This window comes from Falco naumanni, chromosome Z (genome assembly GCF_017639655.2).
Source record: "Falco naumanni isolate bFalNau1 chromosome Z, bFalNau1.pat, whole genome shotgun sequence".
Classification (NCBI taxonomy): Eukaryota; Metazoa; Chordata; class Aves; order Falconiformes; family Falconidae; genus Falco; species Falco naumanni.
Window position 1 is genome coordinate 58,980,980 of NC_054080.1, and position 18,491 is coordinate 58,999,470.

An 18,491-nucleotide genomic window follows, 5' to 3' on the forward strand; every position below is an offset into this window, starting at 1 on the left:
TGGCACTTCAGTGTTCGCAAGAACTGTTCCATCAGAGGTGGCTTAAAGCCTGAATTCCTGCCACGGTCACTTCCAGTTTTCAAACGCTCCATCCGTCCCCTGAGCACTTCACAACAGCTTCCACAATTTTGTACCGAGGTCTGCCGAAACACCCAGTTTATTCGGTTAAAGCTCAGAATACTTCACTGCGACTCGGACTCCTGCTCAGTCACAACGCAGTTTGTGACACAGCAGGCAGAAAGCCAGTTCAAACGCAGTTTCTGCTAAGGCTCGAACTGCTCTGCAGCAGTGCGAGAGATGCGTTCGTTTTCCCTTTATAAACACGTAACCCAACCCAACCCACGCCCGTTCCGCACAGACATGAACCTGGCCAGAACTGCCGACCCAGCAGCGCCCGCCCCCCGCTCCCTCGGGCGCCCCCACCGCGGCGCAACCCCCCCCCCGCCATGGCGGCGGGAGGCACCGCCCGCCCCGCCGGGACCCCGCCCCCGAGCCCGCCCTGGCCGCGGAGGAGGCGGGGCCGCGGAGGAGGCGGGGCCGCGGAGGAGGCGGGGCCGCGGAGGAGGCGGGGCCGCGGAGGAGGCGGGGCCGCGGAGGAGGCGGGGGCCGCGGAGGAGGCGGGGCCGCGGAGTGCGGGCGGGCGCGGAGGCCGCCCCCGCCGGCTCCGTGATGGCGGAGGCGGGGCCCGGCGGCCTCGTGTGACTGTCGCCGGGGGCTGGCGGGGGTTGCGGGGCCCGCAGCGGCATGGGCAGAGCCATGGGGCTGGCTGGGCTGCTGGCGGGGCTCTTCCTCGTGTCCGCCGTGTTGGTGAGCACCAGCCTTCGGCACGGCGCCCCGCGGAGCCAGCCCGAGCCGGCCGAGTGGGAGCCGGCCTCGGGCGCCGTGCCCTCGGAGGACTCGCTGTGGCCCCTGCCGCAGAGGCTCCGCACGTCCCGCCGCCAGCTGCAGCTGGCCCCCGACCGCTTCCAGCTAGTACACGGCGCCGGCTCCTCGGCGGGGCCGGCCTGCGGTGTGCTGGAGGACGCCTTCCGCAGGTGAGGGGCGGCGGGGCCGGAGGCGCGGGGGGGGGGCGGCGGGTGGCCGGAGCGGTTACCTCAGAGCCCCGCCGGCGACTGTGCTTCCTCGGCAGGTACTACGAGTACGTGTTCGGACGGCCCGGCCGGCGGACGCGGGGCCGCAGGCAGCTGGGCGCCCCGGCGCGGCCCGAGCTGTTGCGGCTGCAGGTGGTGATCGGGTTCCAGGACCCCGGCTGCCGCGGCTTCCCGCACCTCTTCTCCAGCGAGGCCTGTGAGTACCGGCCGGCGCCGCACCATTACCGCTTGCTTCACCGTCCCGTGCCCGGTGTCACAGTAGGGTGTTTTTTAAGGAACTGGAAGTCACAGGCTCGCCGAGGCACTCGAGAGCGTTTCACAACAGTGGCAATCAGAAGATAATCTCAGCCCACAGTGAATAATGAAGAAAGGGCGATCTTTGGCTACATGCAGATCTCGCCATACATAGCCAGGTAAGACCTCTGATTCTTAACGACTGTTACGAGAAAGGCTAGCAGCAGAAATCACAGGTTAGCTAGCATTCAGCTCGTTCGCCTGCTGCTAGCCTTTCTCGTAACAGTCGTTAAGAATCAGAGGTCTTACTATGCTGTGCTGTACCTGGTTATGCATGGTGAGATCTGCGCGTAGTCAGAGATCGCCCTTTCCTCCAGCACAGGGTGCTGAGCTGAGTGAGGGCTGGCTCTGCTTGTTCAGCTGCTTTCCTTAGAAATAACAGCATTTGAACGGAAGCTGTCAACACTGGCTTACATACGTGGTATTTCTGTTTTTTCCAGCAGAACTGGAAAGTGTTTGTTGAACTTCTTGTTATTCATCTTGCAGTATTATATATCCACTTTCTTTCTATCAGTAGGGTAATAAGAATTTTCTTAATTACAAGAAAGGATTTAAAAACACAGTGGTTACCTTGGATTTGTTCTGCTATGTTGCTTCAGTACTGTGACTGAAATCCAGAGTGGAGAAGTACTCTAAATCAAGTCCTCATCACCAGAGAAATTTTTTAACAGAAATAAGGACGAGTGGGTAATACTGCTTTCTGTCTGGACAGGTTATCACAGAATTCAACATATTCAGTTAATCTTGTTCTGTCTTGAGATAATCTTCAGTACTTGGCAAGGCAGTTTTTTGGTATCCAGGATACAGGTCCTTAGAAAAAGATCCTTTTAATCTTAAATCATATATCAGCAGCAGGATTAATTCTACCTGACTTGTAATAGAATGTACTGATATTAAATCTACTCAATCTTTTGGGGACACTTAACCAAGTAGTTTAATTTTTGTGGGCAAGTTTATCGTGCATTTCAGTGCAAATAGATTATAGCAGCAAAATTGCTAATGCTTTAGAATTTTCCTGTCACAGGCAGGTTGTTATACTGCTTTACAACTAGTTGAACTTTGAAGTTGTTTGTGAACTTCAGATCTGTGCTAAAGCTGGTTCTTCTCTTCTGTTAGGGAATCTGTCAGATCATTGGATTCCTAGGTGGCACCCTTCAGAACACTCAAGAGTTTTTCCCTCTGCTGTAGGAAAGGAGTTTCCTGTTAAAAATGACATGGAGGTTTCCTAATGTAGTAAGCTGAGCTCTCCAGGCTTCAGCAAGATTTTAATTTTCTGTTAATAGGATAGCTTGTTTAGGGAACAAATACTGAAATACGCAGTTATTAGTCTTGCTGGATTGAGCAGCTTTGCTCCTTTTCTTAATAGAGAGGGTATGGATCAGTCGATGACTATCCTATAGAAAGAGTAAAAATAACTGAAACAGGGTAGATTTAGGTTAGGGATTAGGAAGAAACTCTTTAATGTGAAGGTGGCGAGACACTGGAACAAGCTGCCCAGAGAAGCTGGATGCTCCATCCCTGAAAGCGTTCAAGACCAGACTGGGACTTTGAGCAACCTGATCTAGCGGAAAGTGCCCCTGCCCATGGCAGGGGAGTGGGACTAGATGATTGTTAAGGTCCCTTCCTACCCAAACTGTTCTATGATTCCATGAAGAATATTGGGTATGTAATCACAGTACAGGTTAATTGCCCTTCTCCCTGCTGGCTTCTTGCCTGCTTGCGTAAAAGGTTCCAAACAGCCATATAAAATTTACTATTCTGTGTTCATTTAAGGTTATATGTTCAGAAAAAAGCCTTCTGTCTTGGAAGTAAATCCGTGACTCAGCTACAATTTACCACAGAAAGACCAGTGGAGATTGCAGTGGTCTTCTAAGTTCTCCTTCTTACCCAGAACTTCCAGTATATACAGTCAGTGCTTACGTTAAAATGGAAGCGTGAGGTACTTTCTTAATGTCCCTGAATGCCTTTTCTCTGGTAGTTTAGATAAATGTTTGAACCGTATAACTTAAAACCAACCATTCTTTCGTACTGAGGCAGATCCAATAAAACATTGTACAGCAATTTACCCTTCTGACTTTTCCTCTGCTGCTTCAAATGTGTGACTCTGGTCAGTTTATTACTGCTTTGATGTTTAAATATTAATATGGATCCATAGATTTATAGTGTATTTCTATACATATATATGTATGTGATTTTTTAAAAAAAATAATTAACATATTTAAAATGTATTTGTATTTGTTCACTGAAATTTACCAAATGATCTTAAATGAAAAACCAAAATTATTTTAGCTTTTTTTTTTTCTTTTAGCACTTTGTACTGTACTTCGGTACTCAAACTAAAGGGAGGATTGTTATGGATACCTTCTGATACCATTCTTCATTTTACTTACCTGATTTCATTTCACTGTCCCTATACATGTGCTTATTAGATGGTGGGGTGGGTTGGTTGGGTTGTTTGTTTTTCTTTGGAGTTAGAACTTTACAGTAAGCACCTAACAATATTACTTGACAAGGTAAGCATAATCTCTGTAAAAGGTAGGTAAAAGGAGGATTAAACTTTTGCAGTTAGGTCTGGCTTAGTTACCCAACTCTTATCACTTATGTCTTAAATGCAAAAATATCATCTGATATGTTTTAAATCAGTTGGGTTAGACTTGGCTGGAATTCTGGCCCATTAACATTGCCATTAATAAGTACCATATTTGTTTTATCATCTTACTGATTAACTGTTTACTGTCTGATTAGTAGCTTGCATTGCTTCAGAAGCACATAAGTGAAAAATAGCTGCATGATACCACCATTAAAAACAACAGTAGTCAGAATTTAAAAAACAAAGGGAGATGTGGGACTCAGCCTCCTTAATGCTTGTTAGCATTGTCCTGTCAATCATGCTTTCTTAAGGAATAACTTTTTTTTTTGTTTTATTTAGATCATTTAACTATAACTGAGCCTGTGGCTGTACTGAAAGCAGATGAAGTATGGGGTGCTTTAAGAGGTAAGCTGATAATTTTCCTATAGAGCTGTTTGTTCTGGGCTGACATAGGCTCCATGGCAGACTAAGAACCAGCTGACCACTGAGCCTTGCCTGTCTTCAGTCCTTAATGGGAAGTAAGCTTGTGCATAGAGGCCAGAAGGATACCCAGATGCATGTTGGTCAGACCCTCAGTCCAAATGCTCACTATCTCAGATCCAGTAGCATGCTGTAAGTGAACTCTTGCTGTGCCTGGAATCAGCCAAGCCAACCAAATCCTGGGTGCTAAAATGCTGTCTGATCTACAGTGTGAACAAATTATTCTCTTGGTGCACCTAATAACTGGACATGATAGACACATCACCAGGAAGACCATAATGCTGAAGTTTCAGTCTGCTCTTCTTACTGTTAGTCTAAATTAGCAGATTTTTCATGCTAAATTAGAAACTTCACCAGCTGCAGAAATGACCAGCATGATAACACCTTTTGATGAAATTCCTACCTTACCCTCAGTAACTTCCATGCTATTCAAGGATTAATTTGGTACAGCTGAGCTGTAGTACTAATATTCAGTATGTGTGTATAATAGAGAGTTTGAGTAGTTCTGTCTTCAGAATTTCTTCAACTGTGGTGCTTAAGCAATCAAGGAACTATGCTAAAGAGAAAGAAAACTCAGCTACAGAGCATTCTTTCTAGCTATGTGAGTGTCTGTAAATAGTTCTGGTCCTGTTTTTAACTTAACTAAACCCGGACAAGTGCTAGCTTATACTCCCTTTCTCTTTCTTGGATTTTTTACCAGGCTTGGAAACCTTCAGCCAGTTGGTTTATGAAGATGACTATGGAAGTGTGAGTATAGCTATTAACTAAAACCACAGTCCTGATAACAGACAACCATGTTCTTTATTAGGTACTTTTCTAGAAACAGCAGTTCTACTAGTTTCAGTAAGTATTTTTTCAGCAAATGATCTTTGAAAAGCTGATAACAAAATTAAAAGTATTTCCTATTTGCAAATATGAATATAAAGCAGGAATTCTGATTTTTATATCTCATAGTTTCTTGTCAATGAGTCTGAAATCGACGACTTCCCAAGATTTGCTCATAGAGGAATCTTACTAGACACCTCAAGGCATTATTTACCATTGAAATCTATTCTTACAAATCTGGTAAGTGGGCAGTTTTATATCATTAATAATGAAATCTTTAGGTAGCAACTGGAGCTGGTATGTATGGACAGCCTGTCTTCTCTGGCTGACTTCTAAAAGGACAGAGTGATCTCTGCTAAGTAGAGGTCAGAACACACATCAGAGAGTAATTGAGTAGGCGAGAGAGGAGTTGCGTGAATCTGTAAAGGAGGCTGGGATTTGTGGTACCTTGGGTTTTCCGTATTTTCTGTTGCCTAAACCAGTTCACATATTTCTTGGAAGCATGTTTTGAGACATTCAACTGTCACCAAGCAATACATGGGAGACCTTGCAAGTCCTAGCTTCAGTGCCAGTGGTTGCAGGAAAATCCCAGTCCTTTCAATAACCAGGCTTTGGTAGTCCTGTATTAGGCTGCTAAGAGCAAGCCACTAATGAAGAAGTACAGAGCAACGGGGGAAATGGGAAGCATTCATTGGAAGCTACTGATTTCTTTCACTGTGTCACTTCAAAAAGAAGAAAACCAGACAAAAAAAACCAAGAAAACCTTTCTCTGAAAAGCCTAAGTAAGCACACTAAGGACTGTGTACTCCAACCTTGATGGGAAGGTGGTGAGTTTGTATAAATATAGCAACCAAAGCTATGAGTTTTTCTGTTTTGTACTCCCCTTTTCTGCTGTTGAAATCCTTGTAGTGTAGTAGGGATTATTTGGTGGGTTGAAATGGAGGAGCCTTTGAGTAGAGGAACATGCAGTTTCCTGTTTTGACTCTGCAGAGCAGGCTTAAGATGCGCAGGAAGAGAGTGCAGGTAAAACCAGTCTTCATTTCTGAGGTCATCCTTGAACTATGGTCAAAACCTGCCCCTCCATGGGTATTTACCACTTTTATTTACCTATAAGGTCAGTCCTTGTTCAGCAAGTAGTGTTTTTGTAGTGTTTCGTTTGCAACTGAGGGTGCTTCAAAGACTCAGGTAGTTACTTGTATCAGGATTTATTGTCTTTTCTAAGAGACAACAATGTCCAAAGAGTAACCTGATTTTTGACACTTGCATTTCTAACCATTCTTGTGTTTCTGTAACTGTTGCTATTCTGTTTTCTTTCCTTAGATTATGCCTATCACTCTAATACTTTTCTAGAGCTGCATTTTATGGCATTTTGCTGGTTTAAGGACAAGTGGTTTTCCTCCCACCTCTGTGCCTGCTTGAATCCAGGCTAACCTAATAAAAAGCAGCAGTAATCCCTTCACTGACGTGTGGTAATTAGATGCTTAAGGCAGCAGTTCAGGTACATTTCTTGTTTGTGTTCAGCTGCTGTACTGTATTTCCAGGAAGGGTGTTGTCCACCTTGTGGCAGAGGTGAAGGTCAGGAGGTAGAATTTTCTATGTGGAAAGATGTTAATTTGATAGAAATGCATGAAGACGTGTGGTTAATTAAAATGTAATGCTGTCTGATAAAACAGGTGAGATATTTTGGGGGAGTGGACATGGTATAAATCTTCCTTTGGATTTGGTGGGAATTCCTGAAGAGATTTCATCACTTTTTTTAAATGCAGCTTGGTGAAAAAAGCAAGGCAGAGGGGTGGAAATAATTGTATTGTGGCAAGGGGTTGGAAGCAACTGTGTTGCAATTACTGAGTCATGAACAATGTGGAGAACATTTATTCTGTCCGCCCATAGCACACACCACTTCTAGCGATGGACAAACTTGGGTAACTTGGGGTATGTGTGTAACCGTCCATCTGGAGTCATAATTTGAAATATGTGTGTTAAATGTTTATCTTGATTATCTTCAAGAAAAGGGAAGTGCTGACACTAATGACTGAAAATGCAAGGGGAACACTATCTTCTGCAGGGAAAATGCATGGTTTATTTTACATGCATTTGAAATGGATTCTGCAGAAGTCACTAGTAAGTAGGCATGTATGAAATAGTAGGGAACTCGCTTATGTTCTTTAATTTTTGAGTCCAAAGTATTTAGGTAGAAAAGTTCAAGCTTTTCTATAAGCTTAAATAGCTGATGTTGCATAGAGAATTACCCAGATATGTTTTGAAGTGGAAGAAATTCATAAGCATTTATAGTAGTTCCTCTTCAGCCAGTGTAAGCATGATCAGATCAAGAGCTTGTTAACAGGAGTGGTGCAAATAGATGGCAGAGGAATGGAGTAGCAGTATAAACAGGCTGGTGCATTTTGTTGTGTGCTTCTAGGATTTGTGGAACACTGTATGGCTTGTTGGTTGGTTCCCCCTCCTCCCCCCTTCAGTTCCTTTAAGCCTGTAGGATGTACTGGGATAAAGCCAGCTTTTTGCATCAGTTTTCTGTGAGAGTGAAGTGCTTAACTAGACTGTGTTGCATTATTTGTTACAGGATGCCATGGCTTTTAACAAGTTCAATGTTCTCCACTGGCATATAGTAGATGATCAGTCATTCCCTTACCAGAGTATTTATTTCCCTGAGTTAAGTGACAAGGTGAGTAAACATCATTGGAGCAGAGTGGGAGGGCAGAAACCTGGCACTTATTTAATGAAAATAAAATGCAGAGCCTACCAACAGTTCAATACATCTGCCTTGGCTGATTGCAAAACAGTACCAGAGGACTAGTAATCAGTAGGTCCAAACTCAGGATCCTACCTGAGTGTCTATGTGGACCATGTTCAAGTCTTCCTTAATGGATGCATGGTAAATGACCTTCCTAACTCCTGTGTGCAAATTTGCTAGTGACACTGATCCGCAGTGTCTGCAGGCCTTCAAGCAGTAATGGCATGGAAATAGCTTGATGTGCACACTTCTTGGATTTTTGTTGTTTTGTTTGTTTAACTAGTAGACTTCCTGCCACTCAAACAAGTATAAGGGAATTTCCTGTCAGCTCGAGGCTTGGAACCACTGCAGTAGTACTTTTGCCCTGTCTGAGACCTAGTTAACTTTACAAAACACAACAAGTCTTATAAGAGCTCCAAAAGTGAAGTTGTTTTCTCAAATAGATATAGTTGCAATGTATCTCTTTATTTCAAGATTCACAGCAAATTTTGCTAATTAATGAAAGCCATCATGAGGTTATTGCTCAGTCATGGTACAGTAGTAGCCAAATGAAGCACGAATAATTAAGTAGACTGGACCTAAGCACGAGATTTGTGATTCTGTTTTAAAATGCTTGCTAGAATCTGACCCTCATAAAAATTACGTAGGCAGTGGTTGAGCAGATGCCATGAAGAGTTTTATAATTCAAAAACTGTAAATGTTGCATGGTGCATTCAGATTATTTTTCCTAGTAATGGCTGTGGAATTCTGTCCTGTTCCTCACTGACAGCTGGAGAGGGAGATGGCCAGTGTCTCGATAGCCATCTTTTTGAAAGGCTTTTTGTTTACCGTTATCTGTTTTTGAGTAACTCAGCTGTGGAAACCATTTCCAGATAAATGGAAGCTTAAGGTGCTACTAATCATGAGGAGTCATGATGCTTTTCTTTATGTAGTTTGGCTCTTTGGCAAGCATCTGTTTCACGGAACTGTAGGAACGGTAGCAGTCTGGGCAGTTTGTCATGGTCCCTGACACTGTGGGAATGGAATAATGCCCAAATTCAGTGTCACAAAACAAATACACCTGCTAAATTGGGTATTGTATCAACTGACAAGCAGAGGTGTTGGAAGAAGACACCATTCTTTCTGACTTGGCAGAATTTTTCCATTAGTCTTTCATGTCATGTAGCAAGGGCCCCTATGTTTTGGAACTAATGATACAGAGGTGGAGGGAATACTAACTTGCCTCTGTACAGAAGAATTGAAAAATGCATCTTTCAAACATCTGATGGAGTAGAAACTAGCTTTTCTGTTTTCTTCAGTTACTATGAGCTAAGGAGGAATGGACAGTTTCAGGAGATTTGTCTTAGTGTGGAAAAAGGGGTTAATTTTTGTTTGGGGTTCCCCCCCCCCCCAGCTAGTCAGCTGAAAAGTTCATTGCAGCTGCACATGTGATAAACCAGAAAAGGCCAACTTTTCTGCTCTCCAATCTAAATTATAACATTTTAATCCCAGTTTTATTAGCTGCTGGTATAATGTTTTGTAAACTGTCTCTGAATGTGAATACTTTACAGGGAGCATACTCCTATAACCACATCTACACTCCTACTGACGTCCGTCTGGTGATTGAGTATGCCCGGTTAAGAGGCATTAGAGTTATCCCAGAGTTTGATACTCCAGGACACACGCAGTCTTGGGGAAAAGGTATGTCCAAGAGGATATTAATGGTTAAAAGACTGACGTAATTAGGGTGTAGCAAGCAAGTGAACTTGGTAAAAACCAGCCTTTAAAGTGCCTTGGAAGGCCCTTGATAACAGGTAAGCAAGGGGCTGACTTGGGAATGGTGATGACCTTTACGTATCAGAGGAACTAAAGTGAATGGAGAAAGCTTGACACTTGCTGTGCTGCATGTGTGTGTGAAGGCACAGATATTTTCTGTCTGCCTCAGACTTCATGTTATTGTTATGGCCCCATCCAGTGCTGGGCTTTTGAGTAATTAGGCAGTGGCTAGAAATAATGAGTTGCTGTCTCTAGAGTAGATATTTCTGCTTGGGGAGTGTTCTTTCAAAGTGATTGATGTTTCTGGATATTAGTAAAGTGGTAATCTGTCAGTGTACAAAACAGAGCAAAGCAGGATGCTTCTTCATGCTCTGTCCTCTGGGTTTCAGACTAATGCTTCTCTTGCTAGAGAGTGCTTGAATCCTGAAAGCGGTGGTGTTTACATGTACTTGAGGACCAGGGAATCTTGTGCCTTAGTTCAGGGTGCACTGACTGTGATTTGACTGCAATTAATATAATATGGTTTTGGCTAAACTGGAAACAGTAAAGATTTTTCTAGTGCTTCATAGCATTAGCTTTATCCACAGGGTGAGTCTTGTGCTCATCCTGTGGAGATATGACCATAACGTTGGAAGATGCCTCAGGCTCTTTCTCACTAATGTAAACTGCAGAGGAACAAGACAAAAAGTAAAATTGCTGAACACTCATTTCCGAGTCTGTCATCTTATGGAGTCTTTGCTGTTACAGAGCACTAGTAAAAGTCATCTTCTTGCCTGATGATATGTGAAGTGGTCTACATTCATATTAAGAGCAAGGTTCAGGTCCCTTGCCTAAAAAACAATTGTACCTGATAACTTCTTGTATAATAGCTTTTTTTTTAATGTGATGCACAGGAGCTAGTCCTGGCTTTGCCTGTGAACCTGGGTAACTGCTTTGTTTGCATTAAAATTCTAGATACTGCAGAGAAGTCTTAAGGCATGCAAGGAGGGCAGTTGAAGCAATGGATCACTAGGGCCCTGTTTGGGGGAAATGTGCTTAGAGCAGGAAATGCACTGCCAGGAAGCTGATGCAACCACAGTTTACCAAAGAAACTGGACTTAGGAATCTCCAACCTAGAAATAATAACTTTTCCCTATTTTGTTATCCTGGCTTGTGTTCCTTCAGTTACCTTGACCCAAGAACCAGTGCTTAGTTTTGATGTCTGTCTAGCCTTCCTTTCTTGTGTAGAGGTAAATTCCTAGCAGATTGACGTAGGACATCTACCTTGAACCATGTACCACCTACTTAGGTGTTAACAAAGCAGAGTAATAAAAAGAGAGGAGAGGCCTTTGGAGCACACTCATTATATTTGGCTTCCTTCTAATTGGCTTCCTTCCTAAATCCATTAAAGCTTTTTTTATTCAAGTAGTCATCCAGAAGCTGTTTTCCAGATATAGTGACTTGTTCCATAAATTAGTATGTGTTAAATCACAAATCTAAAAGTCAGAGTCCTCATTCCAGTTAGAGGGTTCTTCAACTTTGGCCAAGTTGTTTTATTTCATCCTGCTTCTATTTGATTATAATTGGAATGATAAGCACTCAAGTCATTAATATTAACCTTTTAAATATAGCTAACTGCCTCTTCCCACTAGCAAAGCTGACATACCAACGTGGAACTGAATATCCTCTATTAATTGTTTCTACTAGGTCAAAAAGATCTTCTCACCCCTTGTTACAGTGGAGAACAGCCAACTGGGTCCTTTGGACCTGTAAATCCCATTTTGAATACAACTTATGACTTCATGACTAAATTCTTCAAAGAAATCAGCAGTGTATTTCCAGATGCATACATTCATTTGGGAGGAGATGAAGTGAACTTCGATTGTTGGTATGGTGACAGTTCAAAAAATAAATATCTAGTGCCTCTTAAACTTGCTTAAATCCATCAATTAGGGAACTCAGTTGCATGGGAGTGTTTTCACTGCTTAACCCAAAGATCTCCACTCCTACTTCTGTAGCTATTTACAGGCAGAACATTTGTGATTCTTAACAAGCAAGTGATGTTGTGCAGAATTTTGCTTTGATTAGCAGTTTCGCAAATGTTCAGGTACTCTAAAGGATTTCTTTATGAAAATTAACATGTCAGGAAAGAGAACTAGCAGGGTAGAAAAGTACCATGTAAGATAATGAATATTTAAATGCTTTGTGTTAAAGCAGTTCTTTCCATTGAGTTCTGTCTTCCAGAACATCTGCTAACATTAAGTATTACAGTACTGACTCTTTTGTGCTTGTATCACAAGCATGGCATTTATTAATAGGGTTCTTTAGTTAATTGTAGATTTTGAATGTTTTGGAGCATCTCTGCTGGAGTAACTAATAATACAGAATTTGGAGCAGATCTAATTGCATGATACTCAAATTGATCTAGTTAGGTTTTGTCTCTTGTAACATCAGATCTGAACACTTGCTTTAATTTTTAAAAAGAAACAATTTCTGACAAATGCTTTGTCACAGAAGTACTTGTTAGCTTTGGGGAATCTTCCCAAATTCTTGATGTCACTCCTGCAGATCCCCTGGTACTATGGCTGCTCTGTTTCCAGACCTGCTGGCAACCTTCCCACAAAGTTGCAGAGAAGCCAGAAACTCCAGAGCTCTTAGGAGCCTGAGTCAGCCTGCCAGAGGCTGCTTCAGGACAGGGCCTCCAGTAGTTCTGCCAGAGAAGTAGGCCTATTGGCAGCTTTATTTCTAATTAGCATGAAGCTGTTTCAATATATCTAAATCACGTTAACCTGCTGCTTCTGCAGGCTGTGGTGTGCCTAAGGCACCAGCTAGGGTGCTGTGCATAGGTGGAAATGGTTGGGAAGTCTGGTTTAAAGCAAAGCAAAATTATTCTTGTTTTGTTGTTGTTATTTAAGGAAATCTAACCCTGAAGTGAAAGAGTTCATGAAGAAGCAAGGATTTGGCATCGATTATGCTAAACTGGAATCTTACTATATTCAGAAGTACGTTCTTTTCGTTAATTTTTGCTCTGCTTTTCACAGCTGCCATCTGAGGGTGGTGGTCAGGTGCAGGTACTGAAGCTAATTTAGGTTAGCCTATACTGTTTTCAAAAACTGCCTTGTATTAGGGACTACCGACTTTAATACACTGAATGTTAAGTTCACAGCTTTAAAAGGTGGGACACAACAAGGATGTGTAGGCTAGTTCTATGGACAGTATGAACGCATGGGGTATGTTAAGCTAGGTATCTGCTGTGATGTCAGCATGCAGGGTGGGAAGGGAAAGTCCTATTGTTTTTGTAGCCATTTGTTTCTCTGTTTCTTAAATAACATGGACTTAAGACACCTGTATGAGTTGCTGGTAGTTCTGAACATCGCTTTGTGTTACTGCACATGCATACCCTTCTACATGGGAGAACATGCTCTTTGAGGCAGAGCACTGAAGGCCAAAACGAGAAAACCCTGTTTTTTCTTGGTCCCATATGCAGTGCTGGGAAAAGCCTGATGTGACTTAGGGTGGAAAATGTCACTACGTGATGTGCCTGTACTGATCTCACAGAAGTTCACAAACATGATTTTATTTCTAAATTCTAGGGTTTTGGACATTGTTTCCTCCTATAATAAAGGATACATAGTCTGGCAAGAAGTGTTTGATAACAAAGCAGAGGTAAGATGGGAAAGTAAGTAAGGTACTCTTGCATAATCGTATTGTGGGAGGCTTCCAAAGGGGACTGTTGAAGTAGTTATGGTTGTGTCTCTTAAGAGTTAAAGCAAGTCTGCTCACTTTAGCAAGTCTCCCCAGGTATGGGGCCTGCCTTGAAATTATCATTTGTTGAACATGTAAAACAGGTGGAACAGGAACACCAGCACTGAAGTGCTTTCTGCAGGTGAGTACATAATACAACATGTTTTAGAGCATCAGAGTAAAGGGTAGGGAAATTTCTATAAGTTTTCACACCTTTGTTTTCTCACGTAACTGCATCTCGTCTAGCAACACCAGGTGCTCAGCTTTTTGGAGCTGGTCAGATAACTGGTGCATGTAGGAGCCCTCTTAGGGCATTAACTGTCTATAGTATAACCTAGGCTTCACTCTAGTGTGAGGTTTTTAAAACCAGCAAAGAGCTACTTGCCTTTAGGGGGGGGGGGGCGGGGCGGGAAATTACAAAAGGTAGCTTCCAAAATGTTCCTCTTGAAAAAAAAAAACCAACCACCAAACATATATTTGAAATCTGTCATCCTTTCCTGGTAACAGCAATTAGGGTTGTCTTTAATGTTTTGAGGTTTTCTTTTGTTCTGTTTTTTCCCCCTTTTAGCTGAAACCAGACACAGTAGTTCAAGTGTGGATGGAAAACAACTATGCTCATGAACTGAGCAGTGTCACTGCAGCTGGGTTCACTGCTATCCTGGCAGCTCCCTGGTACTTAGACTACATTAGTTACGGGCAAGACTGGAAGAAATACTACAGTGTTGAACCGCTTAACTTTCCTGGTTTGTTACATTTTTTCTATGCATGTTCTGTGCATTAAAGTCTTTGGTTCATAGTAAGGTGTAAATGGAAAGAATAAGGCTATTTAGAGTGGTCATGCAGTCACTATGATCAGATACACTGTAATCAAAGGACTTTAATGACAGCTAGAACTCTGGAAAATTCTCAAATAAAAATATGCAACTTTCCAATTCTCACAGGGAAAATTGTTACCTTCCTCAAGCATCTGGCAGTGGTGCTTGTAGGAGACAGGATGCTGAACTAGGTGGGCAGATGCATCATGCACTGGGGGCAGAGTTGTGCAAAACGTTTGCTGGTAGACATTGAGTACATACATTAGCAAGCTTCTAGAGCGTTAGACTGTTACAGACAAAGACATGTTCTCTCCCTCCAGCTAAAGCTGATACAAACATCTAATGCTTTCCCCAGGGCTTTAATTTTGTGCAAGGTAGCTCTCAGACCTGATTAGGGAGAATACTTGAATGTAGCTTTTTCAAGGAATGTTCTGTCTGTGATAGAATGAACAGTTTTAATCAGGATTGAAGTCTTTGAAGAATGTCAGGAGGCTGAGGAATTTCTTCAGAGGATAAAAGGTAAAATCCTTCCTGACAGAGAAGGGAAATTGGTTCTCTGGGCAAATGGGCCAGTGGTTCTCATATTTAGTAACAAGACTACCAAAACATTAAGTTACTGCTCAGGATAGATATTTTATATCATAAAACAAACAACTGAACATCAGTCCTCTCCCAGTATTGGAAAAGGATATTGCTGATACATGCCCATCTTCCAAGCAAATAGAAATTCTAACTTTCTGCTTTGAATTCAGGATCTGAAAAACAGAAAAAGCTTTTAATAGGTGGAGAAGCCTGCCTGTGGGGGGAATTTGTGGATGCAACTAACCTTACACCAAGATTATGGTATGGACTGTTTTATTGTTAAATTTTGGAAAGCTAGCTACTTGGAGCATTAATCCAACAGGACTGTATGTTAGTGGTAACCGTGCTCTGTGCTGAATGTAAGCAGCTATAAAAACAGATGCTTCTTTCTATTTAAGACCTGGTATTAAAAACTTCTATCCATTCCTGGTTATAGACCATACCTACTCTAAAATTTAGTATATCTTTACAGGCCTCGAGCAAGTGCTGTAGGGGAGAGACTCTGGAGCAGCAGGAATGTAACCAACTTGCAGGATGCCTATAAAAGACTGACTAATCATCGATGCCGCATGCTCCGGTAGGATTAATAGTTATAGTAATGCTTGGTTCTCATGCCTTATAACCAATGGAGTTCAAGTACAGGACTGAACAGCTGGCCCGGAGATGAAGGGAGGAGAGCTAGCTGTCATCCTGTGTGGTTTTTGTATCCACAGAAAAGGTGAGGACAGATACATTAAGACAGGAGTTCTAGACAGGCCTTCAACTAACATTTTCAGAACTTAACTTTCTTCAGTGAAATACTAGAACTCATCTATATCTCTCTTTAAAGGAAAAACCAACACCGTGATTGACTTATTTCAGATAAAAAGGTTATTAAAGTGTATGTGGGAGGAGTACACAGGAGAAAAAATAGACTTTAAAAAAAGTTTTAGATTATTTATTATAAATCATAATTAAAGACCTGCAGCAGGCAATCAAGTGGAGCTGTGCATGAGAGGTGAGCTTTAGCAAGCTATATTCTTTCAGGTATTACTTTAGCATAGGGACTGAAAGAGGTGGATAAGGAGTCTGATAGATTTTAATTCATTTATGGCTACTGTAAACAAGGGCAGTTCATAACATATTTTCCTCTGCAGTTCTTTCCTTAAAAGTACCTAGACAAGTTACTGGTTAATTACTGCTAGCGCTTTGTATATTTGCACTTTTAGAAGTCAGTGATTTCTAGGTCTGAAGTCCAAGTTTGACTCCACTTTTAGAAGTATACAGTCAGAGAGCCTTTTAGGTTTTCCCAAATGCTGCTGCAAAGTTGGACTGCAGCAAGAACACGTCATTTGATTTCTCTGCAGAAGTTTATGAAGGAAACTGAAAATCCCAACAGTGTGAAGTATTTCAAGGGAGATACAAATCAGCTATTTAGAGCACAAGGTACAATGGCAGTTAGCACTTAAAACTTAAGCACTCTGCTCATGTTCCTGTAGATATCTTAGCATGATTATGTTGAAATCACTGACTTTGAGCTTACAGTATAGATAGTGATATACACAGAGTGACCAAAAGACTTGTAAATTTTGACTTGTTGGGTTTATTTCAAGGTGGCGAAAAATAACCATACGTAAATTATCTCCCTCAGTCATGAGAAAAGTAGATACATGAAGAAAGAGTTAACAAATACATGTTAAAAACAAGATCAAAGGGCTTTAAAGACTTAGGACCTAGCACTTAACAGGATGGTACATCTCTTGGTGGGGCTTAGAGAAAACATGGATAAAACTGAAAAGTGAAGCGTACAGGGACTGTACCTCTAGGATTAGGGTTTTATAGTGAACTAAGCCATGCTGTTCCTGGGCCTGGTTAACTATTGCTGCATCTCCATCTTCCTTTAATGCTGGCACTTGTATTGCTGTATAAGGAGCTGATCCAGGTGGCTGCAGCTGCTCTGGTAGTGCAAGTGTGAGAGATGGAGAATGCAGGGGCAGACTAAGATCTGCTCCATGTACTCGTGCACTTTCCCCTTAAACTACTTTGTGGTGCTAAAACTGCTTTGTTGGCGTAAAACTTGAAGTGAACAATTCCTGTTACAAACAGACTACCTTAATAAAAGGACATGTCCTCCTGAAAATTATTTTTTTTATATAGGCTTTGAACCTGAAGAACACTAGAGAAACCATTCTCTTACTGCTGATTAAATGAGCCTTCCTTGGAGCAGCAGTTCTGTTGCATTTTATGTATACAGGGCTTCCTCATCACTGTGTGAACTCAAAGAGCTGATTTAATCAGCCAGGTTGTTGTAGTCTTAGAGTGTGGGCAAAAAGGCTATCTCCTTACTAACATTTTTATACGTGGTATATACAGACCATGGCAGCTGTGGCAGGCCAAGGAGCTTTCCAGGTAGAATGAACAGCTATGGTTTGCTCCAGAGCTGGGTACCAGGGAGTGAAAGAGCAGGTATATAGAGCTCCCTAACAGTTGGATCACAGTCACTATAAGAACAGTAGCTCTGCCTATCCAAGGTCACTGCTGTTGAAATAGTACCATGAAAGCAGAATGCTATTCAGATCTAAACTCAGCTTCCTGTAGAATACAGCAGCCCAAACTGCAGAGAAATGGTGATCAGAGAAGGGAAACAAAAAGGTGGGCATATATTCCAGAGACTGAGACAACAACCCTGTCATTTACTAAGAGCAGGTCTTGCTTGGGGGCAAGCAGTTCAGCTGAGCCATTTCAGTTTCTTCCACAGCAGCTCATAAGTGCAGTTTAAACACCAGTGTGTATTACCCTACAAATCACTATAGCAGTACTCTTAAATAGCTCTTAAATAGCCAAGAAGCAGAATTTTGACTGTAACCACTTTAACCCTGAAACATCTTTTTAGACTATCTTACTGCACATCATAAGCTACAGCGGTTTTTTGCTTGTTTGTTTTTAAAGCCACAGAATAATTTATGATAGCATAGCTGGGAAAAATCTTGTTTACTAAAACTGGGTCCCCTCAAATTAATGAAAATTACTTAGAGCTGCATATGAAGGAAACTGGGTTGGTGAGTGTGCAAATGTCAACTGATTGATATTTTCATCTTCTTATGACTTTTATTCAATAAAAGCAATAGATTTTGCAGAATGTAGAGACAACTAGCCCCTGAATGTACGCTTTTAACCTGTTTTCTAATACCCTGGTGCATCTATTTCTTCATTAATCAATCACTATTAACTTCAGTTAAGTACAGTTCTCTGTTTCAATCAATCTTTTTTCTCCCTAAACAGGCCATCTGTTATTTCTTCAAAACAGTTTTGCTTACACAGAGAGTAAGATGGAGTGCCGTTATCTGTCCACCTACACAGTGGGCTAGTTGTTTGATTTAATCATACACATTCTACTTTATTTTAACAGCCGTGGCATAGCAGCCGAACCTGTGTTTGTTGGATACTGTGCCCATGAAGCAAGAGGGCAGTAATTACTGCAAAGACTTCTAGTCAACAACCTGAAGTGCCTCTGGGGGGTGAATCAATATATGTACTTGTGTTGTATTTGAACCAACAGTTAAAATTTTCACTTTAAAAATAAAGTTCTTTGACATTCTTGTTGGAGT

General features: G+C 42.0%; 1 protein-coding gene across 2 annotated transcripts; it reads left to right on the plus strand.

The window, feature by feature from the left end:
* The first annotated feature begins 693 nt into the window (after positions 1 to 693).
* Positions 694 to 18,480, plus strand: HEXB (hexosaminidase subunit beta). Of its 2 annotated transcripts, XM_040579765.1 has the most exons (15): positions 701 to 1,034; positions 1,130 to 1,287; positions 4,315 to 4,380; positions 5,156 to 5,202; positions 5,410 to 5,520; positions 7,288 to 7,401; positions 7,859 to 7,960; positions 9,580 to 9,709; positions 11,471 to 11,651; positions 12,679 to 12,765; positions 13,357 to 13,429; positions 14,076 to 14,250; positions 15,075 to 15,165; positions 15,377 to 15,481; positions 18,293 to 18,480. In XM_040579765.1, exons 1-15 carry the CDS (start codon positions 745 to 747, stop codon positions 18,354 to 18,356), a joined length of 1,794 nt encoding a protein of 597 aa, XP_040435699.1. In that variant the 5' UTR covers positions 701 to 744; the 3' UTR covers positions 18,357 to 18,480. The 2 variants fall into 2 exon arrangements, with proteins under 2 accessions (XP_040435700.1, XP_040435699.1); XM_040579766.1 differs by lacking the exon at positions 7,288 to 7,401 and having other exon boundaries at positions 694 to 1,034.
* The last annotated feature ends 11 nt before the right edge of the window (positions 18,481 to 18,491 follow it).